The sequence below is a fragment of the Cucurbita moschata genome, unplaced genomic scaffold (genome assembly GCF_002738365.1).
Source record: "Cucurbita moschata cultivar Rifu unplaced genomic scaffold, Cmos_1.0 Cmo_Scf00007, whole genome shotgun sequence".
Taxonomy (NCBI): domain Eukaryota; kingdom Viridiplantae; phylum Streptophyta; class Magnoliopsida; order Cucurbitales; family Cucurbitaceae; genus Cucurbita; species Cucurbita moschata.
The window spans coordinates 3,794,913-3,809,141 of record NW_019268523.1 but is presented as its reverse complement, the minus strand read 5'-3'; the positions used below and the strand labels follow the sequence as shown (position 1 = coordinate 3,809,141).

At 35.5% G+C, this 14,229-nt stretch overlaps 1 protein-coding gene across 5 annotated transcripts in view; it reads left to right on the top strand.

The window, feature by feature from the left end:
- The window catches only part of LOC111445382, a 12,939-nt gene extending 1,759 nt beyond the window's left edge, over positions 1-11,180 (top strand). For 3 of the 5 annotated variants that reach the window (XM_023083725.1, XM_023083726.1, XM_023083727.1), the window contains 9 exons: positions 107-368; positions 963-996; positions 6,308-6,963; positions 7,055-7,103; positions 7,174-7,299; positions 8,480-8,587; positions 9,046-9,137; positions 9,213-9,366; positions 10,744-11,180. In XM_023083725.1, the coding sequence (XP_022939493.1) occupies positions 107-368; positions 963-996; positions 6,308-6,963; positions 7,055-7,103; positions 7,174-7,299; positions 8,480-8,587; positions 9,046-9,137; positions 9,213-9,366; positions 10,744-11,007 (1,745 nt within the window). In that variant the 3' untranslated portion in view covers positions 11,008-11,180. Of the gene's footprint in view, positions 1-87; positions 369-962; positions 997-6,307; positions 6,964-7,054; positions 7,104-7,173; positions 7,300-8,479; positions 8,588-9,045; positions 9,138-9,212; positions 9,367-10,743 lie in introns of all 5 variants that reach the window. The other 2 variants (XR_002710829.1, XM_023083729.1) reach the window with 2 other exon arrangements.
- Positions 11,181-14,229: the final 3,049 nt, after the last annotated feature.

Sequence of the window (14,229 nt, the reverse complement as noted above, 5' to 3'; positions counted from 1 at the left end):
GGGGGGGGGGGGGGGGGGGGGGGGTATTTCTGAAGGGTTCTATATTGTTTCTGAGGTATTCTGATTTCATCCACGATTATTCTATAGTTCTTGTGACCTTATGTAGGTCATCATATGGACAACTACAGTGAGGGGGCTCGATTAAATAGAGAGAACACAACATTTGAGAATCCAACACCACCTGAGGTTCTTGATCGGGTAAGGGTGGAATCCACAAGCATCTTATCAGGTACCTTGGTAGCTGGTGTAGATAACTTTGCTCCTGCCGGTGTGGCTGTAACTAAGGTTAAAAATGAGATGTTTGATGACTTCGATGAAGATCTTGATCATGTTTTATTGATAGAGCGACTAAGGATGCTGCTATCAAGGTTCCACATTTTCTTGGTGATCATATTTTCTCTATCTGCAGCTATCTGTTTATCCACGTACTGTTTATGGCATACTCTTTTCGCCCCATACTTAGACAAGAATATAGAATGGCTCTGATTGCATCTGGTTCTTTTTTGGTTAAAATAACGTTTTAGTCTTTCTGTAATAGTTCCTAAACTTTCAATTATTTCAATTTAGTAAGTTATCTAAAATTAATCTTTACCATTAACTTTTCTAATAGGATTTTGTAATTAGGACCCTAAACCCTAAACTCATATAACCATAACAATATAGTTCTCAACTACCTAATTTTAAGTAAAAATTGTCTAACTAATGAAGCCAAAAATAATTTTTTAACTAAGTTGACAACTGATGATTTTATTTGTTTCAAAAGGAACATTTATAGGACAAGTTCAATACTGTAGTCATTAGCAATTTAACTAAAGTTGAGAGATAAAATTGACAAAACAAAAGTTTGGAGATGAAAATGAGATCAAGTCAAAGTTGATTACAAAACTTATTGAATGGTTTTTAAATATGATTGTTGAGAAGAATTAGATTTCGTCTGATGTTATTTTTTGTTCCCATTGTAGGCGAGCTTTGGGTTTGATGAATCAACATGTGGAGGTAATTCACTGCTCTTCTGTAATTTGTAGCAAAAAAATCTGCAACTTTAAACATCATGGGTGAAATAACACACAAGACCAATGTCCTTGACAACTTTAGTTTCTGTTGTATGATAGTGACCGAGATGAAGGTGGAAATTTTAGAAGTAGAGTCTGGGATGTGAAATTAGGCATTGCTAGATGCTGCTTTGTCAAACAGAGAGTAATGGGTTAAAGTTGAAGGTGTGGTGGGTCGGCAGCAGTGGCTCTTAAGGTAGGAATGTCAACAGTCATGAAGAAGACTTGCAAAGTAGAGGATTTTCTTTTAATGTTCATGTGGTTGAATAAGTTTGGGATGACAACACAAGAATGGGTTGAAACAATAGAAGGGGGTTGAGTCCCATTTAGAGGGGCCAGGCAAGGGATGTGAGAAACGTACGAGCCAACAAGGGAGTGTTTCACTAATTTGATTGACAATGGAAGGTTAGATAAACCCTTGCTTTTCTCCATGGTACGGGAAGATAATTATTCAATTCCAAATAAGGTTAAAATTCATCAAAAGGCTATAATTACCAAAGACGTTAGTGTAATTTGTGCACCACCAAGAGGCGGTATGTTGAGCAAAAGCCCAAAAAGAATCAAAAGAGGCAGCTTTATCTTCAAACATCCTACGATTTCTTTCTTTCCGAAGACACCCAAAGGAGAGAATGGGTTGCACATCCCCAAAGGTTCTATCCTCTTCCACCAAAACAATTACCATCAAGTCCATCGAGCAGCCAATCATCGATCCTCCTAGGAAGACAACTGACCACCCCAAACATGTTAAATAAGATGAACCACCTTTGGAAGCAAAATCACAATGCAAAAACAAGTGAATCAGAGATTCCTTGTAACAGCAAAATACAATACATGGGAGTCTATCTGCCTTTACTTCTCTAAAATACTTAGTCCACATCTTAGAAAGGAGAGAACTATTGATCTTGGATGCAACCGGTCTATTTCCTGATTTAGACCAAGAGAATGAGTCGTTTCGCAAAGGAACGACTAAATCCACATCTTCTATCAGGGCTTTAGACGTCTTCATACTCTTTGTGGGACGAACTCTAGAATTTTTCTCATAGACCCATCTGAAAATATTAAAATCACTGCCTACACACCATAAGTCGTTACACAACCCATAGAATTCAGACAACTCACACCATAAGTCGTTACACAACCCATAGAATTCAGACAACTCTCGCTAGAACTCGTCTCTAATTTTTGCAAGAAGAAGGTCACATAGAGATTCCTATGATCCACCCACCAAAATCAAAATTAGTTTTGAAGTGAATAGAGATGGAGAACAAACCTTAATGGAATAAAAAACTTGGATAACTTCTTCCTTCCACAAAATCAGATTGCCACCTGAAGAATCAATGGCGCAACCCATCCAATGCGTCTACTTCTCCACACTGATTTCATGAGCCGTCTTTCCTTTTCACCAATTTTAGTTTCCTAAAGGATAACTACATCTGGCCCCTGGGTTACATTTAATCATCAACTCTTTTTCTAAGCTCCTAGTATTGAGGTTCTTTCACCATTTTATACACGTCGTATGATCTGAAAAGCTCTTGTATACAACCCAAAAAAAAGGAAGGGGAAGGAGAATAAATAAATGTATCCATGTCATGTCCCAATCCTTTCTCTCTTTCGGTGTACTATAGCCAAATGATTCCACAATAAGCGATACATTGTCAGGTTACTAGACCTTGGAAATTTAATTTTCCCTGAATTGTTTTATAATCTCTATCCATGTGCACAAAGTTTCAAACAAGGGAAAAGGAAAAGAGGCATAATTTGAGTTAGTAGTCTCCTTGACGAGCTTAAGTAGCCTGAACGGTATCTTTGAAACATTACTGATAAGAGTATTTGGAAGAGATGGAAGACCCTTTTTTGTTTTTCCACACTTGCTTGAGGTAGTAAGACCCACATCAATATGCACATTGAGAGATGGCTTTGGATTCTATCCCCCTTTAGTTTGAAAATCAATTAGTTCCAACGGTAGAAGAACCAGTAGCCCTATAAGATGTTGAAACAGAGGAGGAGTATCTCCCCTTATCAAGGAAATGGTCAAATCCTAGAAAAAGTGGAATATGTGCATGAAACACATTTTCCCAAAAGGTAGTCCGACTGCAAAAAGAAGATGAGAGAGATCGCTAATCAACTTAGAGCCTAGGAAAAAGTAGTGTAGAGTAGGGCCATGAAGTGTTTATATAATTTTTTTTAGTACAAGTGGGGGCATGAGGATTTGAACCTCCAACATTAAGAGGAGTGCATGCCAATTACTACTAAGCTATGCTCATTTTGGCGCCATGAATTGTCTTTATGAAGTTGATCTTCTTGAATGTTATGGGGATTGGAGCTCCGCCTAAAAGAGCTCTCATTAAATGCTTTTTCAAGAAAATTAATTCAGATGTCATGTTATGTTAGGAGAACAAATTGAATTGTATGAATATAAATTTGGTGAAGTTGATTTGGAGTGCCAAGCGAATTGCCTGGGTTTCCTTACACGCTTTGGGTTTGATGAGTGCTGTCCTAGTTATGTGGAAAGAAGATGTGATTTTCGGCTGTTGATTCGATTTTGGGCCTGTTTCTTGGGTGAAAGCCTTTGAAGCACACAAATTACTCTTTCACCATCATTTATTTCCTAAAAGCTTTTTCCTTATTCTTTCATGCCTGCTGCTGTAATTTTGTTGTTTGGAACCTTCTACCAAGACAATCTTCTTGTATCTGGACATTCATTAGAAAAATGACCGGTTTGTCCACACAACAGTTCTGTGAATTTGAAGTTCTTGCATATTGTTTTTCTGGTTTGGAGTTTGTTTTCTTGATGTTTGTAGGCTGCCCACTGTACTTTTCACTCCCATTATTTGAATAGTTTGATCTTGATGTTGTCTTCGATTCTACTTCTCCTTGGTTGGCTTCGTTTGTTTATTCCCAATTTCTGTTCGCTTGCTTAAGCCTCCTCTTGAATTAGATGTTGTGCGGCCAAATGATGTTCTTCCTCCTCTATCCAATCAGAAGTTCTTGGATTATCGTTTAGCTTGATTGTCCACGGCATCCATTTCTTTCTTTCTTGACTTTCTTCTCAACCTTCAAGGTCATTGCTACTGCTTCCCAAATTCCTTCTAAAGGAAACAATTCAATTCGATCTTGAATTTCTTCTCAAAGGCCCTGAATGTACCGTGCTACTTGTTGATACTCAGATTTTGACAAATTGTTTATTGCATTCATTCTGTACCACTCACCTGTGCATTCATCTTTTTTCTGGTTATGTTGCTTGCATTCTTGATATGATTATTACATAATTGTCTGGTAAGAATTTTGCCTTTAACATCTTCCTCACTTTTTCCCAATGTTTCATTACATTCTTGCCGATTTTTCTCTTATTTGAGTTAAGTTGGTAATAATACCTTTCATTTGTAGTATTACCAACTTAACTTGTCTCCTCGTGGATATCCATGCATTCGAAGAGAACTCTAATAAACCTCGAATAGCTCATCTTTTCCATGTCTAAATTTGTATCTTACAAAGAGAAGAACGGTAAATAATCTAACCCAAATAGAAAAATGATTGGCTGACCATCCAAACTTTTTAAAGCAGGCTAAAGATTGGTGGGTTGCGTTGAATTCGTCAGGGTGGCCTGGTTATTCTTTCATGGAGAAACTAAAAGGCATTAAAAAACATATGATTAGGAGAAACAAGAAAACCTTTGGAAGCATTCTCGAGGTTAAGCATTCTTTGAGGATAGAATTGATAAGATTGATAAGACTGAAGACAAGGTGGGATGAACAATGACCTAACCAAATAGGGAGGTTTCTGAAAGCTAAACTTTTGGAGTTGGTATTGAAGGAACAACGTATGTGGCTATAAAAATGTAAGTTTCAGTGGCTCCAGGAGGGAGATGAGAACTCTAATATTTGCCACAGGTGGACGATGGTTAGGAAAAGCAGAATGCTTGTCTCTTTTTTTGAAGACCAAAGGGGGCAATATTCTAACCTCTCGGAAGAAATAGAAGAGGAGATTTTGAAAATTTTCTCCAATATCTATGCGGCCAAGTGGGCAAAGGATGGGAGCTGAAACACATGCAATGGTTTCCCAGCAAAACCCGTGGAAATCTTGGCTTGAATCCCCTTTTACAGAAGAGGAAATTCATAGGGCAGTCCTTAGTTTGAGCAATCTAAAGTCTCCGGGTCTTGACATTATGACAAATTAATTTTTTTAGAAGTCTTAGGATCATTATGAAGTTAGTAAAAGTGTTCCAAGATTTTTTTGAAAAAGGGATTGTCAACAAGTGCACCTATGAGCCTTAAATTTGCTTGATTCCTAAAAATGATGCGAGTGGCTGGATTTCCTTTATTTTTGTAATATTAGATGTATATTATGTATAGATTTATCATTTGTATCTACAAGATTTTTTTTTCCCTTATTGATAGATGGTATTTCTTCTATATAAGAAAACCTTATATTTGATCCATAATATAGAAGTCCGACATTAATATTTTTCTTCCCAAATTCAAGTTGGTACCAAAGCTCAATCCCTAGTTATCTCTAGAAACCCTAGCCACCATCTAATTGAAATGGCCACCATACCTTCGGCAAGCCTCTTCAGTAGCAAGTGTGCGATGACAGGGCAGCTCCATTCGTTCAAGTTTGCAAGGCTGCTGTTTGCATTCGCTCGTCCTCTTCTTTGGCTGTTGTGAGTTTTTTCTTCACAACTGCTGCAGTTGCTGGTGTATGAAGTGCAAAAAGTTCTTTTTTAATTACCACTTGTTCATGATTCAATCAAATTGGAAAGCCCTCTTTTATTCTTTTTTGGTGAGGCCTGCTCCTAGGCTGTATTTTTTTGTCCATGTGCGTGATATAAATCTTGTTTTTATTATAAATATTAAAAAAAAAAAAAAAAAAAACTCAATCAATGTGCACGTTTCAGTAAAAACTCATCAGGCTAAAGTGCACAAGTTCAGTTTTAGAAAAATGTAAGCCTGGCTTGTAATGTCTGTCTTCCTTTTCTTCATTGGATGACTGTTTAAAAATTGGCAAGCTTAGGTTTTTGTTATGAATCCTTGCTTTTCCAACGAAATTGGTCAAAAGCTTCTTAATATGCCCCCCAACTTTTGTGATTGATTATACAGCCTACCTTATTTTCTTTATGCTTGGCTGTTTATTGCGGGCCTTTGATGTTTTTTACTCGTTCTTTTCATATTGAAACATGAAGTTTTGTGATGATTTTCATGATTTTCTTATGTTTTTTTAGGGCTGTTGATAGTTTGATATGGTGTTGGGTTGTGCAGGGTGGTTCTGGTGTGCCATCGGGTGATCTTCTACAATGCTTCTTGAAACAGAAGGCGAAGTCCATGTTTGCTAGTGAAGAGCGGATGGAAATTGGAAATGTTTTGCATGATAAATCTGGAAGCTATGCTCCTCGTCATTGCAGCCCTTCAGTAGTTTGTTCACCTAATGCAACTCTTTCGGGATCCTATTTTTCAAGCAATCATTCTTTGAACAAATCAACCGAATCAGGCAATGATATGGAACTTAAGGAAGATAAGATCTGCTCATCGGAGAAGGTTGCTACAGAATTAGGTTCACGGCATTTGACTAATCATGTTCCTCAAGAAAATTTATTGAGTTCCACGAAAGTGAAGGATGAGCCTTATGATCATGGGGAGGGCTGCAGCATATATGGTAAGGATATGAATAATGTCTACAGCAACACTCTGTCGATAAAGAGTGAAACAACCATGCCGGATGAACCTTATGAAAACAAGGTAGATGATATGCCACTGCAAGATCGAATGAAGTTTTTCTCATCTCGGAAGGATATTGGTTTTACATCTATGGATTACGAGCATCCAAAACCTTCTGACCCTGGATGTAGCGTTCTTGTTTCAGAACCTGTTAATTTTCCAAACACCAAACGAAGACGCAAACAAAAAAAGACCGCCACGTATGTACTCAAAACTTTACATTTGCAATGTGTGTTTCCTGTGTTTTTCCAATCTCTCTTTAAGGAACAATATGTGTCAATTTATCTGCAGGAATTCAATTGAGACAGCACTGGAGGAAGATGCTCCTGGCCTTCTCCAGGTACTAATATCACGTGTTGTTCAATTGTGCTTGCGAATTTGGATTGCATTCATTCTAGTTTCATTGGCAGATACTAGTTGAGAAAGGTATACAAGTCGATGAAATCAAGCTTTATGGGGAGACGGAAAGTGATGATGATCTAGATGAATCATCTAGTGAAGACAGTTTTCGTGAGCTTGAAGATGTGATAACGAGGGTGAGCAATAACTCATGATTTTATCTATTTATTACTTTTTTCAATGGGAAACTGAACTTTCATGTATAAATGTCTCATGTATGCTTGATACACTCATGATCTTGCTGTCCTAAACCCTAGTTTTTTCCTTTATGGGCTATTTTGTGTAAGCTTTTCTAGCCACAAGCTTTCAGTATTCTACACCTATGATATTTTTCAGACTTAAGAAATGAAGACCCTTGGAAAATAATGAATGCCTCTCTCATAGGGTTTTTAAATCTATCAAACATATGGTCTTCTTGGCCCCCAAACACAGGCTTACTTTTTTCAATGAGGGAGAGGTTTATATTACTTAATTAATTAATATATATTTCTCAAGATTTGATATTTGTTTCTACTAATCGTGTACTTTTGCTTGAGTGGTTATTTCTTGGAGTATCTTAGGCTGCAAATAATGGTAGGAAGGGCAACCAGGATCCCTGTAGTTCTAAATAAAGGATGGTTTGATTTCTAGTCTTTGACCGAGAAGTTTTTGAGGAGAAGGTTCCTCTAGGAAGGAATTTAGTCTCTTTGTTGTAGAGAAGTTTACACGGCTCCAAAGGTTAGTTGGGGTCTTGGGCTATTCAGTACTGCCAGACCTGTTATTGAGGATGAAGTTATGGTGAAATTTTTGTGTCTTAAGAATGATTATGTCACTGCAAAGGAGTTACTATTCTTAACTCTGAAGGGTGAAATGCTAGTGTTCATTAGAAGATGTGGATTCCTTCGATGGAGGATTTACATATTTGGGTCTCTCACATAACTTGTTCGTTCTATCTCCTGCACTGCAAACTGATGCGTGTGTGGGCACAAAAGAATTTTGATGGTATTAGAAGAGTAGTGAGGAGGTTTGGGATAATACCACCGTCTGTACTTGTATTTATTCTTATCCTTATTAAGTTTCTCTAACTACACTAACTCGACATTACCAACTAGAACGAACTTTTGTTTTTCTCGCTTTCGGTCGTATTTCAATTTTTCCACAATATCGGTTTGTTTATCCAAGATGAAGAGTCGACCTTTTTTGTTTTTTCTTTTGATAATTTTGATTGGTTTCTAGTAGCTAGCACACTGCCTTTTGGTTGATGGTTGGATTTTTTATGTCAGTTTGTCTAGAACTCTATCTATACCCTGAAGTATTCGTTTCTCCATGTGGTAACAGCTTTTTCCTCAACGCCATTCCTTTTTGAAGTTTCCCTCTATAATAAGATGCATGAAAGCTTCAAGAGCAAGCTATTGCCTAGCTTGTCTGGTTTCACTCATTGAGCAAGTAATAAATTTCTTTCCCATCCATTTGACGCCTTGATGGTTACAAATTTATTTTGCTTTGGTAGCGTTTTTTCTATTAACTTCTATTTAGTTCATCCTTGCAGACGATTAATTTTCTTATTGTCATATTCTTTTGGTCTGAAATATTGATATAATTAAATTTGCTCTATGCCATCAACTTAAGTTGGTGATTTAACATTGTATCATAGTACAAGGTCGAGCAGGAGGTCTTCTATTCGAACCCCTATGAATTTTCAAGCTTGAAGGATAGTATTGAAGTATTGGTATAACTAAATTTACCGCAACCCATTAATTTAAGCTTTTGGGTCGATCAGTGATTTAACATCTTCTATATATGCCAAAAAGATCTATTATATTTTAACGTCTGTGTAAACTTTGTAATTGTCCAGTTTGTTCCTATCTGATGATTTACATTTGTTGTTCAACCTTCTTTTTTAGACAAGATATCTTCATTTTCGGAACTGGCCTGTTGAATGGGGGTGGTGCCGGGATCTCCAGTCTTTTATATTTGTATTTGAGAGACATAAAAGGTGAAATTGATATAATTCGTATCTTTGTGAACTGATTACTGAGTTAGATATTGATGGTGCTGCATTTGAGTGCAGAATAGTGATGGAACGTCCGGAGTATGGCTATGCAACATATTTTTTTGAGCTTGTGGAGTCCTTACCCATCAGCTGGCAGATAAAGCGGTTGGTGATTGCTATGAAGCTTACTAACTGTAGCAGAATTTCACTTCTTGAGAACAGACCATTACTGGTAATAACTATAGTAATCATACGTCGTTTGTCTCATCTTTATTATTATTGTTATTGTTGCTTCAGAAAAAACTCATTGAGGAATGAAACATAAAAAGGCCACCAAAGGAGGGAGTCCCCATGTTGGCTAATTTAGGGAATGAACGGTTGGATAATGAAAGTTCCACATCGGCTAATTTAGGGAATGATCATGGGTTTATAAACAAAGAATACTCTCTTCATTGGACTGAGACCTTTTGGAAAAGCCCAAAGCAAAACTATGAGAGCGTATGCTCAAAGTAGACAATATCATACCATTGTGGAGAGTCATGTTCGTCTAACATGGTATCAGAGTCGTGTCCTAAACTTAGTCGTGCCAATAGATTGGTAAATCCTCAAATGTCGAATAAAGGACTCCAAAAAGAAAAAGGAGTCAAGCCTCCTCGAAGGCATGAAGGCAGTAAAAAATGACTAAGACTCCAAAGGAGTCGAGCCTCGATTAAAGGGAGGCGTGCTTTGTTCGAGGGGAGGTGTTGGATGATGAAAGTCTCACATCGGCTAATTTAGGGAATGATCATGGGTTTATAAACAAAGAATACTCTCTTCATTGGAATGAGGCCTTTTGGGAAAGCCCAAAGCAAACCATGAGAGCTTATGCTCAAAGTGGACAATATCATACCATTGTGGAGAGTCGTGTTCATCTAACATGAACTTGAGTTTATAAGTAAGGAATACATCTCCATTGGTATGAAGCCTTTTGAGGAAGCCCAAAGCAAAGGCATGAGAGCTTATGCTCAAAGTGGACAATATCATTCCATTGTGGAGGTTCGTGGTTCCTAACATGGTATCGAAGTCATGCCCTTAACTTAGTCATATCAATAGAATCCTCAAATATCGAACAAAAAAGTTGGGACTCTCGAAAATGTAGTCAAAAGTGACTCAAGTATCGAACAAAGGGTGTACTTTGTTCGAGGGCTCCTTAGAAAGGAGTCGAGTCTCAATTAAGGGGAGGTTGTTTGATGATTCCATAGGCTTCAGGGGAGGCTCTATAGGGTACTTTGTTATGAGGGGAGGATTGTTGAGAGGGAGTCCCACGTTGGCTAATTTAGGGAATGATCATGGATTTATAAGTAAGGAATACATTTCCATTGAGGCCTTTTGGAGAAATCCAAAGCAAAGCCATGAGAGCTTATGCTCAATGTGGACAAATATCATACCATTTTGGAGGTTTGTGGTTCCTAATAACCTGATCGGTTAGAATAAAGCTTCTGTTTGTGATGTGATTTGCTGATTAGTCCTTACATTTTGAAATATTACATATTAAGTCGAGTCTTACACACCATGACAATGGCCATCTTACCCCACATTAAGTCAATAAGTCTTCATTTCTGTATGGAAGGTTGGGGAAGATTTGACTGAAGGTGAGGCAGAGGTTTTACTGAGCTATGGATGGATGATGAACAGTGGCTTGGGTACAATGCTGAACTACCGTGGCAGAGTGGTTCACGACCGGAGTAACGAGGACATTTCGGAATGGAGATCGAAAATAGGGAAGCTATTGATGGACGGGTATAACGGCGGAGCTCTTGTGCTAGAAAATACTCCAAAGAAGGTTGCTGAATACAGCAGCTCCCAAGCCACACAAGTTAAGCTGGAACTCTGATAGCTGTTAGCTTCTCATACAATTTGTACCAGTAATCAATTTTCTGTGAAAGTTTAGTATCATTTCAATCTGTTCATTAATATGAAAACTATATTGGATATATTTTTTTTAATAATGTACCTATATTTGTAAGACATGATATCATATAATAATTGTAATAATTCATTAAAACATAGTGAGGCTGCCGACAAATCCAAATGATTAAGAGGATTAGATTATGTGTCACAATTTTAATGATTCTAAGTTATTTATCATATAACAATGGAAAAAGATTGCAATTGATTATGAAATGGATAAAGCCTTTTACAATGTTCAAGAACATTGTAGAAGCATTCCATTTCTATTTGTGGCTGCACAAGATAAGGCTTCTTTTTTCTATTTTTCAATTAAAAAAATCATTTTAAAGTGTTCTATACATTTTTTTTTTCATTTCGATATTATCATTATATGCAAAATTGAAATATCAAGATTTTTAAATATATCGAAACTAACCAATAAATCAAACTAAAATCGAGTCTTAAACGGAGTCACCTTGTAAGTAGCTCAATAATCTTGAGCCGAACACAACTCTCCTCAATAGTATGATATTGTCTACTTTGAGCATAAGCTCTCGTGGCTTTTCTTTGGACTTCACCAAAAGGTCTCATACCAATGGAGAGAGTATTCTTTGATTATAAACTCATAATCATTCCCTAAATTAGCCGATATGGGACTTTCATCATCCAACAGTAAGCACCTCAACAATTTTGAGACGATAAACTAAAATCGATGCTAATTAATTACTATTTAGGTGCTACTTAAGCGAGTTTTGAAAGTCTCGTTGTATTGTAAATTAAGCAAAGTGATGAACGGCTTAAAATTAAGCGGTAAAGATTGAGAAGAATATATTACAAAATAGGTCATTCAAACAATTGATTAACACCGTGGAATATAGAAAGTTGGAAGGAAATATATATATATGATCTGAGTCACTCATAATTTCAGAATTGATTTCACTGAGTTCATCATGAAATCTTATATATATGGACAACTTTTTTATTTTCATAGATTGAAAGGGGGCGCCATAGGGTCACAAAGTCCATTATGACTGCCAATGAAATCAATACACGTGGGGGGACTGGCCAATGAAGAAGAAGAAGAAGGAGTGGGTGACAAACAATGATAGCCCACGGATGTTCCAATGCCTTCTTTCTAATTCCCTTTTCTTTTCCATTACCGTTTGTCTTTTTCACATGTTTATACAGTGAATATATATATATATATTATTAAAAGAATACATATTCAAAATTAATTAAGTTAATGCGTTTTAATTTAGTTTCCGATGACATTTGGACTTCTTACGAACTCTCTATTTACTAGGGTTTCGAGTTTCTCGTGATGAAAATCAAGGAGAAAAAGAGGAGGGAAAGGCCTTCCGATGTTGATTACGTACGATTTGGTGGGTAGCATCGTTTCTTTCTAATTTCTCGTTCCTCGTATTCATTTTTCAAGAAATTAATAATTATTTCTCAAATTTTCAAAAACATTTTCAAAATTGTGTAGAAATTTTCTCTTAGTTGTCTTTTTATAAATGTTATACAAGTCCTTTTTTTTTTAATCTATAAATAAAAAATATTTTATAATTTTAAAAAAAAAATGCATAATAAACATGAAAATGAAAATATAACCCAACATTTTTTAGCTCTATTTTTCTTTATTAAAAAGAAAAAAAAATAAAAAACGAGAAACAAAAAATAAAAAAAGTAATATTAATTACTAATTCAGGCAAAATAATAATAATAATACTTTAGGTTTAGTTTATTAATCATATTAACGAAAATATTGAATTATGTTAATTTTCTTTTTCATTTTATAAATTTAAATAATTCGTGGTTGGATAAGAGAAATCCAACATTTAACCTCTAAATCGAGAGTATGTATCCAAATCAAATGAACTATACCCAAGTTGACAAGATACGTTAACGTTATGACAATGTTTATGATATAAGAATTATCGACACTAATGTGACACCTCAATACACATAACAATTCAAGTCATGAAATATTTATAGGATTAAGTGAACGTTAAGGAAGTAATGCATGAAAGAAACCACCATGTGGTCAGTTGGGTGCAAAAGTAACGGGGCGTTAAGGTAACATGTTTGTTTGTTTCATCAGATAGTTGTCTTGTCCAATTAATTGACATACGCTTAAATTAGTTCGATACTCTTAATTAAATATAAGAAGAAAAAAAAGTCATGCACGAAAAACTATAAAAATTGAGTACAAAAATTCTGATTACTACATGCATTATTATTTTTTGTTTTTGATATGCTTGAAATGATAATATTAACATCCACTTCTAAAAGATATTGTTCACTTTAGTTCATTACGTATCGTTGTCAGTCTCACAGAAACGCGTCAGTTAAGAGGAGATTTCCGCACTCTTATAAGAAATGGTTTGTTCCCTCTCCAACCAACGTCGGATCTCACATAGAGCAAGAAAGAGATCAACTTCGGGTTGGATTGAATCGAGCTTTTAAAGTGTAACGATCCATACTCATGAATCGAAATCCAGATTTGGCGCTTAATGGCTTTGACATTCCTCTACGATATAGTCAAGCTACTTCTCGTTTTTAAGAGTGAACATTATCCCCACAAACTAACACACAGTTCTTTTGTCCCGGCTTGTAAAATATCATAAACAAAAGGTTTTTTTTTCTTAATGATTGTTGACGAATTTTTTTATTCAAACATTTTAATTTAGAATATATACTTCAAAACGAGAGAGCTACGTTCAAACGGCTATCCAAAATATTTTTAATTAAACAACTTAATTAGTAATCGACATCTCAATTATTATTAAATAGAGGTTTTGACATCTCAGTGTTCGTATAGATTAAATAATTTCGTACAAATTGCACGACACATTCAAAATTTCAACCCTAAAAAATATTTAAAATTATAGTAAAAGAAATTTAAAACTATAATTATATAAATAATACTATGATAATGATTGAATCTTGTCCAATTAATTACTAATTCATAGCAAATCAAAATGACGCCCGACATTTTGTAAATTTATTAATAATAATACAAAAATAATAATAAGATATATTTTTTTTGCTATTTTGTAATTATTAAAAAATAGCTATTATATAAAAATTTTGACATTTGAAAAATTCAACCCATTATTTTCCAATAACATAATAAAATTATAATTTGATTTTTTCAAAAAAAAAA